Raw genomic sequence first — 13,063 nt, forward strand, 5'->3', positions numbered from 1 at the left:
GGACAGAACCACAGTAACCAGGAGCCACACCATCTGGAATGCTTTTCCGTAAGCAGGTTTTCCGAGAGTGAGGCAAATGCAATGACAAAATCAATTGCTATTTGGGACTTGACTTTAAACACAATGTTCTGCAGGGGAGGCCTTGGGCCATACAAATTTAGCCCAATAGTCTCTCCCACCTCTAGAAGAGCCTCCAGCTGGCAAAGCCTCCATTTTTCCCCCTAGAAGAGGGAAGACGTAAAGCAGGACCAGGTCAAGGTGGGACTGGAGCTCCAGAGACTGAAGGCCCCAGAGGCAGGAGGACAACCTGGGCCTGGCTCCACCAATCACCCCTGCTGTACTCATTTCCCTCTTGGAAGCTGGGAGGGATAAGGGGCCTCAGAGGCTGCACAGAAGTATGCTGAACAAGAGATCATCCAGACTGTGCTCCACAGGGAATTCCCTGGCTCCTGAGAGAGCCACCACAGTTTGTGAAACTTCTTACAGTGGGCAAGTTTCTCTTTCTTCTGTTGAGTCCATCCCCCTACTGTCTCTAGACCCTCCCTCTGGGTCACACAGAGCAAGTGTAATCCAGCCCTTCCAGAAGGAGACACATCACGGGGTCTCAATCCCTGCCCAGGTAGCGCCGCAGGGCCTGGTCAGGAAGAATCACTACCTAAGCACCAGGCTGGAGGATGCTGAGCCCCAAACCTACCTTGCAAGCTACTCTGTGTGGGCACAATTTGCCAAACCCCAATGGCGGCTGGATCCGTCGAAGCAGAGTCACCACATCCAGGTGCTTAATTCTTCCTCTGGAACAAAAACACATCATGAGAGTGACAATGTGATGACATTTCAGAGAGAGCCCTGGCTGGCGGGGAGTGCAAGGCATGTCATCCAACCCCATCCACTACCAGGAACATGAATAAAAGACCACACAACCCAAACCTGGTAGACAGAAAATCTCTGTACACTTACTTCGCTTCTGGGTCGTATTCTGACCATATTCTTTTGAATTCGTCCAAGTGATGTGGACCCAAAATAGACCAGTCGCGGGTCAGGTAATCAAAGTTGTCCATGATGACAGCCACAAATAGATTGATGATCTAGGCATGGGGGAAATATAAAGCTGTCTGAATCCTAGGGGGGAGGCTTCAATTGGGGTAGCATGAGGAGGCTGGGGAGGGTCTCAAGGAAACAGCTGTTTAATTAGGAGAAGTTATAAGAGTCAACCAGACTCCTCCAATCCGCACTGATGAAGGCCTACCATCATTTCAGGGATAAAAGGTACAATGAAAAGGTTATACAACCACCCTATAAGGAGTTGGGGGGTGGGGCGACAGAATCCTAGCTCACTTAGAAGAAGCAGATTTAGCTGAAGCCTTTCTGCACAGCACAGCCTGTTCAAGTCTCAGTATGTCCCACCAGGCTCAGGCCACCTGAAAACCTCAGAGTCCCTCAATCCCCCTGAGATTCCATGATGTCTTTCCAAGACAGCTGTGGTACCATCCCGCAGGGAGTGAGAGGAGCTGCTCCCTTATTATTCACATTCTCAAGGGTCTGAAGGATGGTGGAGAAGCCTCCCTACCCCCTTACCACTCAGTCATAGCAAAGGTCAGGTGCCGGAGCAGGACTGGAAGGAGCCTGTCACGCCAGAGAGCTCCCTAAGTGCTCTCACCTGCAGTCGAATGGCACAGCTTGAAGCAGCTGGAACCGAGGCTGCCTTGCTAAGCTCAAAGTCCAAGGGCTCAAACTCACTCTTGCCCACAAACCTGGTTACTAAGTGAAGTTCTGTTCTTTATGACTTACCAGAAAAGCACAGAGCATATAAAAACTAATGAAATAAACAATGGCAAAATTGCTGCCACATGTGAACTCCTCCCCAGGGCTATAATCAGACTCTGGGTCACAGCGCTTCCCAGGAAGACATGCCAGCATGATTTCTTGCCAGGCTTCACCAGTTGCACACCTTTGGTGGGGGGGGAGAGGGAAAGGGAAGAGGAGAGAGAAGAAAAGTTATAGAAACATACACATAAACATATGTGTGTGCATTTATATCATCCAACCCCAGTGATTTTAGAGGACATCAAATCAAATTTAAAAAATTGATTACTTCCAAGTTTTACCAAGTAGTTGTCCTTTCTAAAACCTATGGTAATTCAGAGATGACTGACAAGTTGGATTTAGCACATCTGTCCTTTGTATACAAGTGGGTGCTTCTCTGAAAACTGCTTATTCTCCACAACTACACCAACATTCCTTCTCCCACCTCCTTCATCCTCTTAAGTGGCTGAACGAACCTCACTGTCTTTACGGGCTGCCTCAGCCTAACAACAGACCTTCACCAAGCTCTTGGAGATCTCTCAAGTGTTTTAGGACATATTCTATCACCTGGTTCTTACGATGATCAGGAGCTGGAGATAATGATTATATCACCCCTGTTTTACAAGTGAGGAGAGTGGTGCTCTGAGAAGTCGCGAGCGTTCTCCACCCCTCCCCACAACTGGTAAATGCTAGAGGGAAGGCCCTCCTGCCTCTACATCAGCCTCCTAACTGCACATTTTCTCATCATGACATTGATTTCTGCAGACCAAGGAAGGTCCTGGAATGCAATTTTGGACACATAAACACTAAAGGGGTTGACGGGAAGGGAACTGTCACTTGAATCATGGCCAACTGCTTGCGCGGCAGAAATCGCCACTGGCCCCTCCACATGGCAGCTGGAGAGCCGCAAGCATTAGCCGGGAGAGTCAGTCACCTGAACAAGAGCAACACAGCCTGTGGAAAGGTCTGGAAGTTGTTGTTCCTGTTGATCTGGTTGTTATCTTTCATGGCCACTTTCCCAAACATCTGGAAATAAAAACAATTAAGAAAGACACTAAGTACTCTTTGAATGCAGGAGAAACACTGATTTAAGTCATTAGGAGTCAGAGGGTCCCAGCTTCTCTAGTCAGATATATCGCCAAAGGAAGGAAAACCTGGCAGTGGGGGGGGGGGGGGTGGGGAGCGAGCATGCTCCATATTTGTCTTGGTGCCCTCTGGCACTTGTTCCTCACTTCCTACCTTGTGCTCATTCTCTGACAAAGAGCCCACCACAAGACACAGCCCAAGATATCAGCTGCAGCACCTTTTGTGGAAGGTAGGAAAAGGCTAAACACATTTTGCCGTAAGTCATAATGAAAGTGAAGAATTTATAGAAACACAGAAAGACCTAAGGACTGATTCAAAGTGAAGTAAACAGAACCAGGAAAACAATACACACAGGACTAAATACATATAAATGGAAAGAACAAAAAAGTGAAATGGAATGCTAAGCATAATGACCAAGCTAAGCCTCAGAGAAGAATTGAAAAAAAAATGGCTGCTTCATTGCAGAGGTGGAGATCTATGGGTGTGGAATGCTACATGTACTGTCTGTGGCATTTAATAGGCTGGTTGTTTTTGCTAAATTGCTTCTTTTCGCTTTACATCTTTGTTATTAGAGGAGGATTGATGAGGGAGAGAGAAGACTCTATCTGTAAAATAAAGGGGATAGAAAATAAAAGTTATCAATTACAGAACAGTAAGCAACTGAAGCAAAGAAAGAGGGAGGTGCTCATTAAGTTTAATACTTCACCATGATGAGAGCCTATTCAATATAGAATAGATGTTCCCACCTTCCCACCCCATGGGGCCATGTGCAGACCTCCTGTTTCTGAACGACAAAGCTGCCTTATACTAGACCTAGAGAACACCAGTTTTCTCCGACCTCTGGTCAATGGTGACAGCAGGACCAAGGACCACAACCTTAGAGCTATTCCTTTTAAGACTCTCTTTCCTCAAATCATTTCCAAAGTCCTTCTCTAGGTTGTAGAGGAAGGAATGGTTCCCACTGCTCTCCTATGCTGGGAGCTGCTCCATTTCTGCTGTGTCCACATTATAGTGGGATGATCTGATGAGAGTTTATGCCTAAAGGCCATGGCAGGGGGGTGGTGGGGAGAGCCAAGATGGCACAGCAAAGGGAATGGTTTTTTTTTGCCAACCTCTCTCGACATCCCCCTCTATACAACTTAAAAAGCACATTATATTGAATTCTAAGTGGCCTAACCAACAAAGTATCATAGTGAGTCATTTTTTCCAATCCCAGGCAGATAAGAAGGTCTATAGACATGGGGATGGCTGACATGGAACACAAAGTGAGGACAGCTACTCAGTGCCAGTGATGGTAAGGGGACTGAACACTTGGTCAGAAAGAAATTCCTGGGAACCCCTGTGCTACCACTGGGCACAGGACAAGGCACCAACTGGAAGCTCCATCAGCCATTACCCCGTGCTGGGTAGCAGTTTCTGGGGGTGCAGAGGAGAGCTTGGGGTCATGAGGGAGCAGGGGCCATACTGAAGGTTAGGAACAAAATAGTACAAGCAGCCAAAAAGAATAAATTCAAGTAACATGAAGTCAGAGTCAAGATCATACAAGATTTATCAGTTTCTACATTAAAGGAACAGAAGCCTTAGAATACGATATTCCAGAAGGCAAAAGAACTATGATTACAACCAAAAGTGATACCCATACTTACTTGGGTGAAGGCAGGAGACCAGGAACTCAGTGACCACTCCCTAGATCATAGCATCTTGGAAGCATAAAAAACTTACAGGCTCCCAGAACCAGATATGAAAGCAGGAGGTCATAAAATCCTAAAGTTTGGGACAGAGACCCCTTCCATCTCCAGGGTTCAACTCTAACATAAAGTCCAAAGTCAAGAAATAGGCTGGAAAAATGAGCAAACAACAACAACAAAAGAACCTGACCATAAAAACTACTTTGGTGACAGGCTAAGCTTAGGACAAAGTCCAAAGAAGACAATAACTTGAAAATATCTGCAGGCAAAACCTCAAAGAAAATGTAGATTTAACACAAGCCCAATGACAATTCCTAAAAGAGTTAAAGAAAGAGATTTTAAAAGAGCAACTAAAATTATTTAAAAACCAAATCAGAAGGGTAGAGGAAAAACCAAGAAATGAGAACAAAACAAAAATTTATGAAAAATAAATTAAGAGCTTGGTTAAAAAAAGGTACAAAAATACTGAAGAAAATAACTTCTTTAAAAATTAGAATTGACAAAATTGTAAAAGAAGTACATAACTCCACTGAAGAAAATAACTCCTTAAAAATCAGAATTGGCCAAATGGTGAAAGAAAAAAAAAGCTCACTGAAGAAAACTAGAATTGGTCAACAGGAAGCTAATGATTCCATGAGATATCAATCAAGAAACAATGAAAAAAAAGCCAAGAATGAAAAAAATAGAAGAAAGCTTGAAATATCTCATTGGAAAAACAACTGACTTGGAAAATAGATTGAGGAGAAATAATTTAAGATTGGCTAGACTACCTGAAAGCCATGATAAAGAAAAGACCCTAGACATGATATTTTAACAAATTATAAAGAAAAACTGCCATGTAGAACCAGAGAGCAGATTAGAAATTGAAAGAACCCACTGATCACTCCTGAAACAGATCTCAAAATACAAACTCCCAGGAATATTAAAGCCAAATTCTAGAGCTCCTAGGTCAAGGAAAAAAATAGTGCAAGCAGCCAAAAAGAATCAATTCAAATAACATGGAGCCACAGTCAGAATCACACAAGATTTAATAGTTTCTACATTAAAGGAATGAAGGGCTTAGAATACGATATTCTAGAAGGCAAAAGAGCTAGGATTACAACCAAAAAAATCTACCTAGCAAAACTGAGTATTATCCTACAGGGGGAAAAATGTATATTTAATAAAATAGAGGACTTCCAAGCATTCCTGAGTAAAACACCAGAGGTGAACAGAAAAATCTAACATTCAAACAAAGACTCAAGAGAAGCATAAAAAGGTAAAAATGAGTGAGAAATCATAAGGGAGACTCAATAAGGTTAAACCATTTACATTCCTGTAAGAGAAGATGATAGTTGGAACAAATTAGAAGTTTATCATTATAAATGCTAGACAGAGAGCATAAGAGTGAATCAATTATGATTTCCAAAGGTGTGAGAAAGAGAGATGCACTGGAAGAAGGGGAAGGGATGGAATGGAGGAAATAATCTTAGATAAAAGAGGTGCACAAAGAAGAATTTTTACACTGGAGGGGAAAATGGGGGAGGGGAATGCACAATGCTTGAATTTCACTCTCATCTGAACTGGTTCAAAGATGGAAGACTATATATACACATAAAGCTGAGTAAAGAAATCTATCTTACCCAACATAGAAGTAGAAAGGAAAGGGGCTAAAAGAAAAGGGGGATATGATAAGAGAGAGGATAGAGTAAAGAAGGCAGAAGTCAGAAGTAAAATAGACTTCTGAAAAAGGAATAGGGTTAAAAACAAGAAGGATAAACAAAAGAGAATAAGATTGAGGGAAATACACAGTTAGCAGTCATAACTGTGAATGTAAATGAGACAAACTCACCTATAAAATGGAAAATGATGGAAGAATGGATTAGAAACCAGAATCCAACAATATGTTGTTTACAAGAGACCTACTTGAAACAGAAAGACACAACAGAGTTATAATAAGGGGCCAGAGCAATATCTTTTATGCTTTGGATGAAGTGAAAAAGGCAAGGGTAGCAATCATGATCTCAGACAAAGCAAAAGCAAAAATAGATCTAATTAAGAGATAATCAGGGAAACTACATTTTGCTAAAAAGTATCACAGACCATGAATTAATATCAATACTAAATTTATATGCACCAAAATGCAGTCCATCCAAATTTGTGATGGAAAAGTTGAATGAATTATAGGAAGAAATGGACAGTACAACTATACTAGTGGGGGACCTCAATTTATCTGTCTCAGATATATCTAACCATAAAATAAATAGAAAAGAAGTTGGGCATGTGAATAGAATTTTAGAAAAGTTAGATATGATAGACCTCTGGTTAATACTGAATGGAAACAGAAAGAAATATATCTTTTTCTCAGCTGTAAATGGCACCTTCACAAAAAGTGACCATATATTAGGGCATTAAAACCTCACAAACAAATGCAGAAAAATTAAATGTACCCTTTTTAGACCATAATACAATAAAAATTACATTCTATGATGGGCCATTGAAGCACAGATTAGAAATTAATGGGGAATTAAATAATCCTAAAGAATGAGTAGGTCAAAGAACAACTCATAGAAATAGTCAATAAGCTCATTAAAAAGAATGACAGAAATGAGCCAACATACCAAAAGTTGTGGGATACAGCTGAAGAAGTACTTAAGGGAAAATTCAAATCTCTAAACTCTTACAGCAAAAACAGAAAAAAATAGATTATTAATTGGGCATGCAACTAGAAAATGAACAAATAAAAAATCCCCAATTAAATATCAAAATAGAAATCCTGAAAATCAAAGGAGAGAGTAATTAAACTGAAAAATTTTTAAAAATGAACTTATAAATAAAACTAGGAATTGGTTTTGGAGAGAGAGAGAGAGAGGGAGAGGAAGGGGGAAAGAGAGAGAGAGGGAGGGAGGGGGAGAGAGAGAGAAAGAGAGAGAGGGAGAGAGAGAATCCATTGGTTAATGTGATTTAAGAAATGATGAAAAACAAATTAGCAGTATTAAAAATCAAAAAGGTGAATGTATCAATGAAGATGAAATTAAAGCAGTAATTAGGAACTATTTTGCCTAATTATGTGCCAATAAAACTGATAATCTAAAGTAAATAAATGTATATTTATAAAAATGCAAATTGCCCAGACTAAGAGGAGAGGAAATAGAATACTTAAATCTATCTTAGAAAAAGAAATTGAACAAATCATAAAAGAGCTTCTTAAGAAAAAAGCCCCGGGACCAGATGGATTTACAAGTGAATTCCATTAAATATTTAAAGAACAAATAATTCCAATACTACATAAACTATTTTAAAAAAACAGATAAAGAAGGAGTCTTGATAAATTACTTCTGCGACAAAAATATGGTTTTGATAACTAAACTAAAGAGAGCAAAAATAGAAAAAGAAAACTCTAGACTAATGAATATTAATGCAAAAATTGTAAATAAAATACCTGCAATATATCACAAAGATCATACACTGCAATCAGGTTAGATTCATAACAAGAATACAGGGCTGGTTCAATATTGGGGAACCTCTAGGCATAATTGACCACACCAATAACAAAAGCAACAAAAACCATATCATTATATGGATAGGTGCAAAAAAAGTGCTTTTGACAAAATATAACGTGCCCATTCTGTTAAAAACAATAGAAAACACAGGAATAAATGAAGCTTTTCTTAAAATGATAAGTATCTAAAACCAAGAATAAGCATTATCTATAATGGGGATAAACTAGAAGCCTTCCCCAGTAAGATAGGGGGTAAAAAGCAAAGATGTCCATAATCACTATTATTATTCAATAATGTACTAGAAATGCTAGCAATAAGAGAAGAAAAAGTAATTGAATGAATAAGAATAGGCAACAAGGAAACAAAATGATCACTTTTTGCAAAGATATGACGGTATGCTTATGGAACCCAAGACAATCAACCACAAACCTAGTCCAACAATAAACAAACTTTAACAAAGTTGCCAGTTATAAAATAAACCCACAAAAATCATCAGCATTTCTATATATTACCCAAAAAACAGAGCAGGAAGAGATAGAAAGAGAAATTCTAATTAAAATAGCTGCAGACAATATAAAATACTTGGGAGTTTACTTGCCAGGAGAAACCCAGGGACTATATGAACACAATTACAAAACACTGTTCACACAAATAAAGGCAAGATATAAACAATGAGAGAAATATTATTTCTCACGGGTAGGCTCAGTCAATATAACAAGAAATGATAATACTGCCTAATTTAATTTATTTATTCTGCACTATTCCAACAGAACTACCAAAGAGTTATTTTATAGAGCTAGGGACAAAATAACAAAATTCATCCAGAGAAGCAAAATGTCAAAAATGTCAATAAAAAAAGTGAAGGAAAGCGGCATACTGGGAACCAGATTTCGAACTACATTTATAACAAAATGATAATCATGAAAACAATATGGTACTGGCTAAGAAACTGAGTGGTGGATCAATGAAATCAATTAGGTACACAATATACAGTAGTAAATGACCATAGTTATCTAAGGTTTGATAAACCCAAAGATCTCAGTTTTGGGGGAAGAACTCACCATTTGACAAAATTGCTGAGAAAACTAGAAAACAGTTTGGCAGAAAGTAGGCATAGACCAACATCTCACACCATATACTAAGATAAGGTCAAAATGGATTAATCATGTACACATAAGTAAATTAGAGAAGCATGCAAAATGGTACCTGTCAGATCTATGGATAAGGGGAGAGTCTATGACCAAACAAGAGATAAAGATGATCACGGGAAGTAAAGTAAATAATTTTGATTACATGAAATTAAAAAGCTTTTGCATGAACAAAAGGAATGTAAACAAAATTAGAAGGAAAACAGAAAACTGGGGGGAAAATTTGTAGGAAGTTTCTCTGATAACAAAGGCCTCATTTCTTAAATATGGAGGGAACTGAGCCAAATTCATAAAAATAAAACCTATTCCCCAACTGATAAATGATCAAAAGATATGAACAGTGCATTTGCAGAAGAAGAAATCAAAGCTATTAAAAAGTCACATGAAAAAATGCTCTAAGTCACTACAAGTTAGAGGAATGTAAGTCAAAATAACTCAGATTCCACCTCATACCTATCAGATTGGCTAACATGACAGAAAAGGAAAATACATGCTGGAGGGGATGTGGGAAAATTGGGGCACTGTTGGTAGAGTTGAAAACTGGTCTAACTATTCTGGAGAACAATTTAGAACTATACCCAAAGGGTTATAAAAGTGTGCATACTCTTTGAGCCAACAATACTACTGCCAGGGAAAAGGGAAAAGGACTTCTTACGTGTACAAAACAGTAGCTCTTTTTGTGGTGGCAAAGAATTAGAAACTGAAGGGACGCCCATCAACTGGGGAAGGGCTAAACAAATTGTGGTACATGAATGTAATGGAATACTATCGTGCTATAAGAAATGACAAGCAGGATGGTTTCAGAAAAGTCTGGGAAGACTTATATGAACAGTTGTGGAGTGAAGCAAGCAGAGCTAGGAGAACAACATACACAGTAGCAGCAATATTGTAATGATGACCAACTGTGAATGCATTAGTTACTCTGATCAAGACAACCCAAGGCAATTCCGAAGGACCCATGATGAAAAATGATGTCCACTTCCAGAGAGAGAACTGATGAACTCTGAATATAGATTGAAGCATACTTTTTAAACTTAATTTTTCTTACCTTTCCCCCCCTCGCAACATGATTAAAGTAAAAATGTGCTTTGCATGACCTCATATGTATAAAAGGTATCATATTTCTCACTTTATCAATGGATGAGGGAGAGGATGGGAAGAGGGAGAGAATTTGGAAGGGAAAATAAAAATTAAAAAAAAAGGCATGGCAGGACAAGTCTGGCAAAGCTACTTTTTACAAGGATCTTCACCCTGACTAAGTCTTGCTCCCAACTTCCTATTTCCTGGGTCCTTCCAAGAGCGCAGACCACCATTCAGATGGTCTCACTTGCATAAGGGGGCCTCCAGTTCTGGTAGTCCCTTGACACCATCCTGTTTTTCCAGCTAGCAAGGTGGCTCTGCTCCTCTCAAGCATGACCTCACAGAGATCACGTTAGAAATCTCCCTGTGCTTGCACACGTCACACTCAAGTTTCAGAGGGCAGTCTTGTTTATCTTTTAAAAAGTATCTTTAAAAAGTCAGCCACTGAGGGAGCTTCAGGGATGGAGGGTTTTAGCTAAGATGCAGACAGAAGAATCACTATTTGTTTATTCCAGATTCCCCAATGGCTGTGATAAAACACAATTACACAAAAACACAACAGACATTCGTACTGTTTACAGGATGTCAGTAAGGGTTATGAAGCACTTTCTGCGTATTCTCGTTGTCAGGGAGCCTCATCCCCAGCCACCCCATTTTATAGTCAAGGAAACTGAGCCTTAGAGAATATGTCAGACAGCTAGTATTGGGGCAGTATTTCAATTCAGATTATCCTGGTTTGTAGCCCAGGACTTTACCAACAACACTGTAAGATCAGCCTAGGCCTTGCCAGGTGCCCTTTGAGCTCCTGCTGGGCGTGCTCTAACAGAGGAAGAATAATGGAGTCAATCTTATCAGCAGAGGCTAACAGAAGGCACATGCCCTCCACACATGGAAAGACTTACCTGCATCCCGATGACAGCATAGATGAAGAACAACATAGCTATGAGAAGGGCAACATATGGAAGAGCCTAAAACAAGATCAGAGTCTCAGTCAGTGTCTGGTTGGGGGTCCGAATCACCAACCTCGGAGGCCCACTTCAACAGAAATCCCATTCAGCGTCATTCAGGAGAACCCTCACCCTCCCAATCCTCTTTGGAATAGCCCCAGTGTCTTCCTTTCCAATGAGCCAACATTTACCCTTCTGCAATTCCCACTTACTGCCCCACATCCTTCTCCTGTTTGAGCAGCAGTGGGAATGTGCCCATGGGGCAGTCAGGAGGGAAAACAGATACTGCCTGGATTCTGGATCCACCACTACCATTCCTTGTTTTGGTTCAACACAAGTTCTGCCAAATATGACAACCAGAAACTTTTAAAACAAAAAAATTTGAACGGTTTTCCTCTCAAATTAAAACTTTGGATTATGTAGTTTCACAGAGGCCAGGAGGTGGGCAAGAAAACTCTCAAAATGTCCAGTTTTTCAAATTTGAATCTAAAGTTCCTACACTGCAGCTTGGAGAACCATTCTGAGGGCTCTGTGCTCCAGCACCACATTACAGGTGACATTACACATTACAGTGCCTTTCCACTACTCCTAGTGAATAATGGACCAGGTTCTACATCACACTGAACTCCAGGCTCCCTGTGACAGGAGGGACTGTTTGTCCTCTGCCCAGGATCCTGCTGACCTATCATCTCACACCTATGTGTGGCTTCAATCACATGAAATCTCAAGACTGCATGTGGACACGGTAAACACCCACCTCACTTGCAATGCAATTTAACAAAGACTGTGTTTCTAATTTAAAGCCCAAAGTATCAGGAGATTAGCCAAAAGCATCTGGTTTCTTTCCTATGGTTAACTTCTGGTGTATGTCCACAAATTATCCTATGAGTATTTGCTCATTAAAAATAACGTAAAGTTTTCAAATCAACAAACATTTCCTGAACCCCTCATACTGACTCTTGGGCCTGTTCAATTGGATGCTCTTTGGGCCAGGTTTCCCTTGTGACAAGTTCACGAAGAAGTTCAGACTATCTAGTCCCCAGGACAGGAAGATTCCAGCTCCAGCCAAGTTCCCCCTCACCTGAAAGGATTTAATAAAGGTCCACAGCAGCGTGCGGATTCCCTCCCCTCTGCTGAGAAGCTTCACCAGTCTCATCACTCGGAAAAGACGGAAAAATGTGATGGAGATTCTGTTGCTCTCCTCCGAGTTCTGCAGGGTGATCACGGAGTAGTCAAACACAATGAGAAGGAGAACATGCAACACTCTCAGAAAAAACCAAAACAAAACGGCAACAGATGTGAAAGTGGCAAAGGTAAGAAGTGAAGATGTGTTTCTAAGGCCTTGTCATCTTGAAAAACTATGGTATGGAAAAGAAAACATCCATGCTGACAACACAAGGCCACCATGTGGCTGCCACACACACACACACCACATGCATTTCCTAGTGTTGAAGAGCTCAGGAGACTGCACACTGACAATGACCATTCTAGGAGGACGATCATGAAAAAGACAGAAAAAACCAGTGAAAAACTAGACATGACCAGAATAATAAACTTAAAGAAGAGGCAAAGCCACTGGGGATCAGCCACTACTCTTACCCCAGGAGCAGCAGTTGGGACAGGGACAGGGCTATTTTCACTGTCAGTTGGCTTTAAGAAATCAAATAAAGATGAACAATATTAATGATCAGGAGTCATAAGCAGAAGATTAGGAGGACATTTGACATGTACACTTCTTGGCATAACACATCAGCCAGCCCCCTCCCTAGAAAATGCCAAGAGAGTTCCACGCCACATGTGCTACTTACTTTTCATCTATCCTGAACCTT

General features: G+C 40.4%; 1 protein-coding gene across 2 annotated transcripts in view; it reads right to left on the bottom strand.

Annotated features, from left to right (window-relative positions):
- The window catches only part of CACNA1D (calcium voltage-gated channel subunit alpha1 D), a 359,630-nt gene that overhangs the window by 50,538 nt on the left and 296,029 nt on the right, over positions 1–13,063 (bottom strand). Inside the window, exons 31-37 of one of the 2 annotated variants that reach the window (XM_036737724.1) lie at positions 12,834–12,884; positions 12,316–12,444; positions 11,190–11,255; positions 2,738–2,829; positions 1,789–1,948; positions 958–1,085; positions 695–791 (exon numbers count right to left, since the gene is read on the bottom strand). In XM_036737724.1, the coding sequence (XP_036593619.1) occupies positions 695–791; positions 958–1,085; positions 1,789–1,948; positions 2,738–2,829; positions 11,190–11,255; positions 12,316–12,444; positions 12,834–12,884 (723 nt within the window). The remainder of the gene's footprint in view (positions 1–694; positions 792–957; positions 1,086–1,788; positions 1,949–2,737; positions 2,830–11,189; positions 11,256–12,315; positions 12,445–12,833; positions 12,885–13,063) is intronic. The other variant, XM_036737725.1, reaches the window with a different exon arrangement.

Source organism: Trichosurus vulpecula, chromosome 9, assembly GCF_011100635.1.
Source record: "Trichosurus vulpecula isolate mTriVul1 chromosome 9, mTriVul1.pri, whole genome shotgun sequence".
In the NCBI taxonomy this organism is placed as follows: Eukaryota; Metazoa; Chordata; class Mammalia; order Diprotodontia; family Phalangeridae; genus Trichosurus; species Trichosurus vulpecula.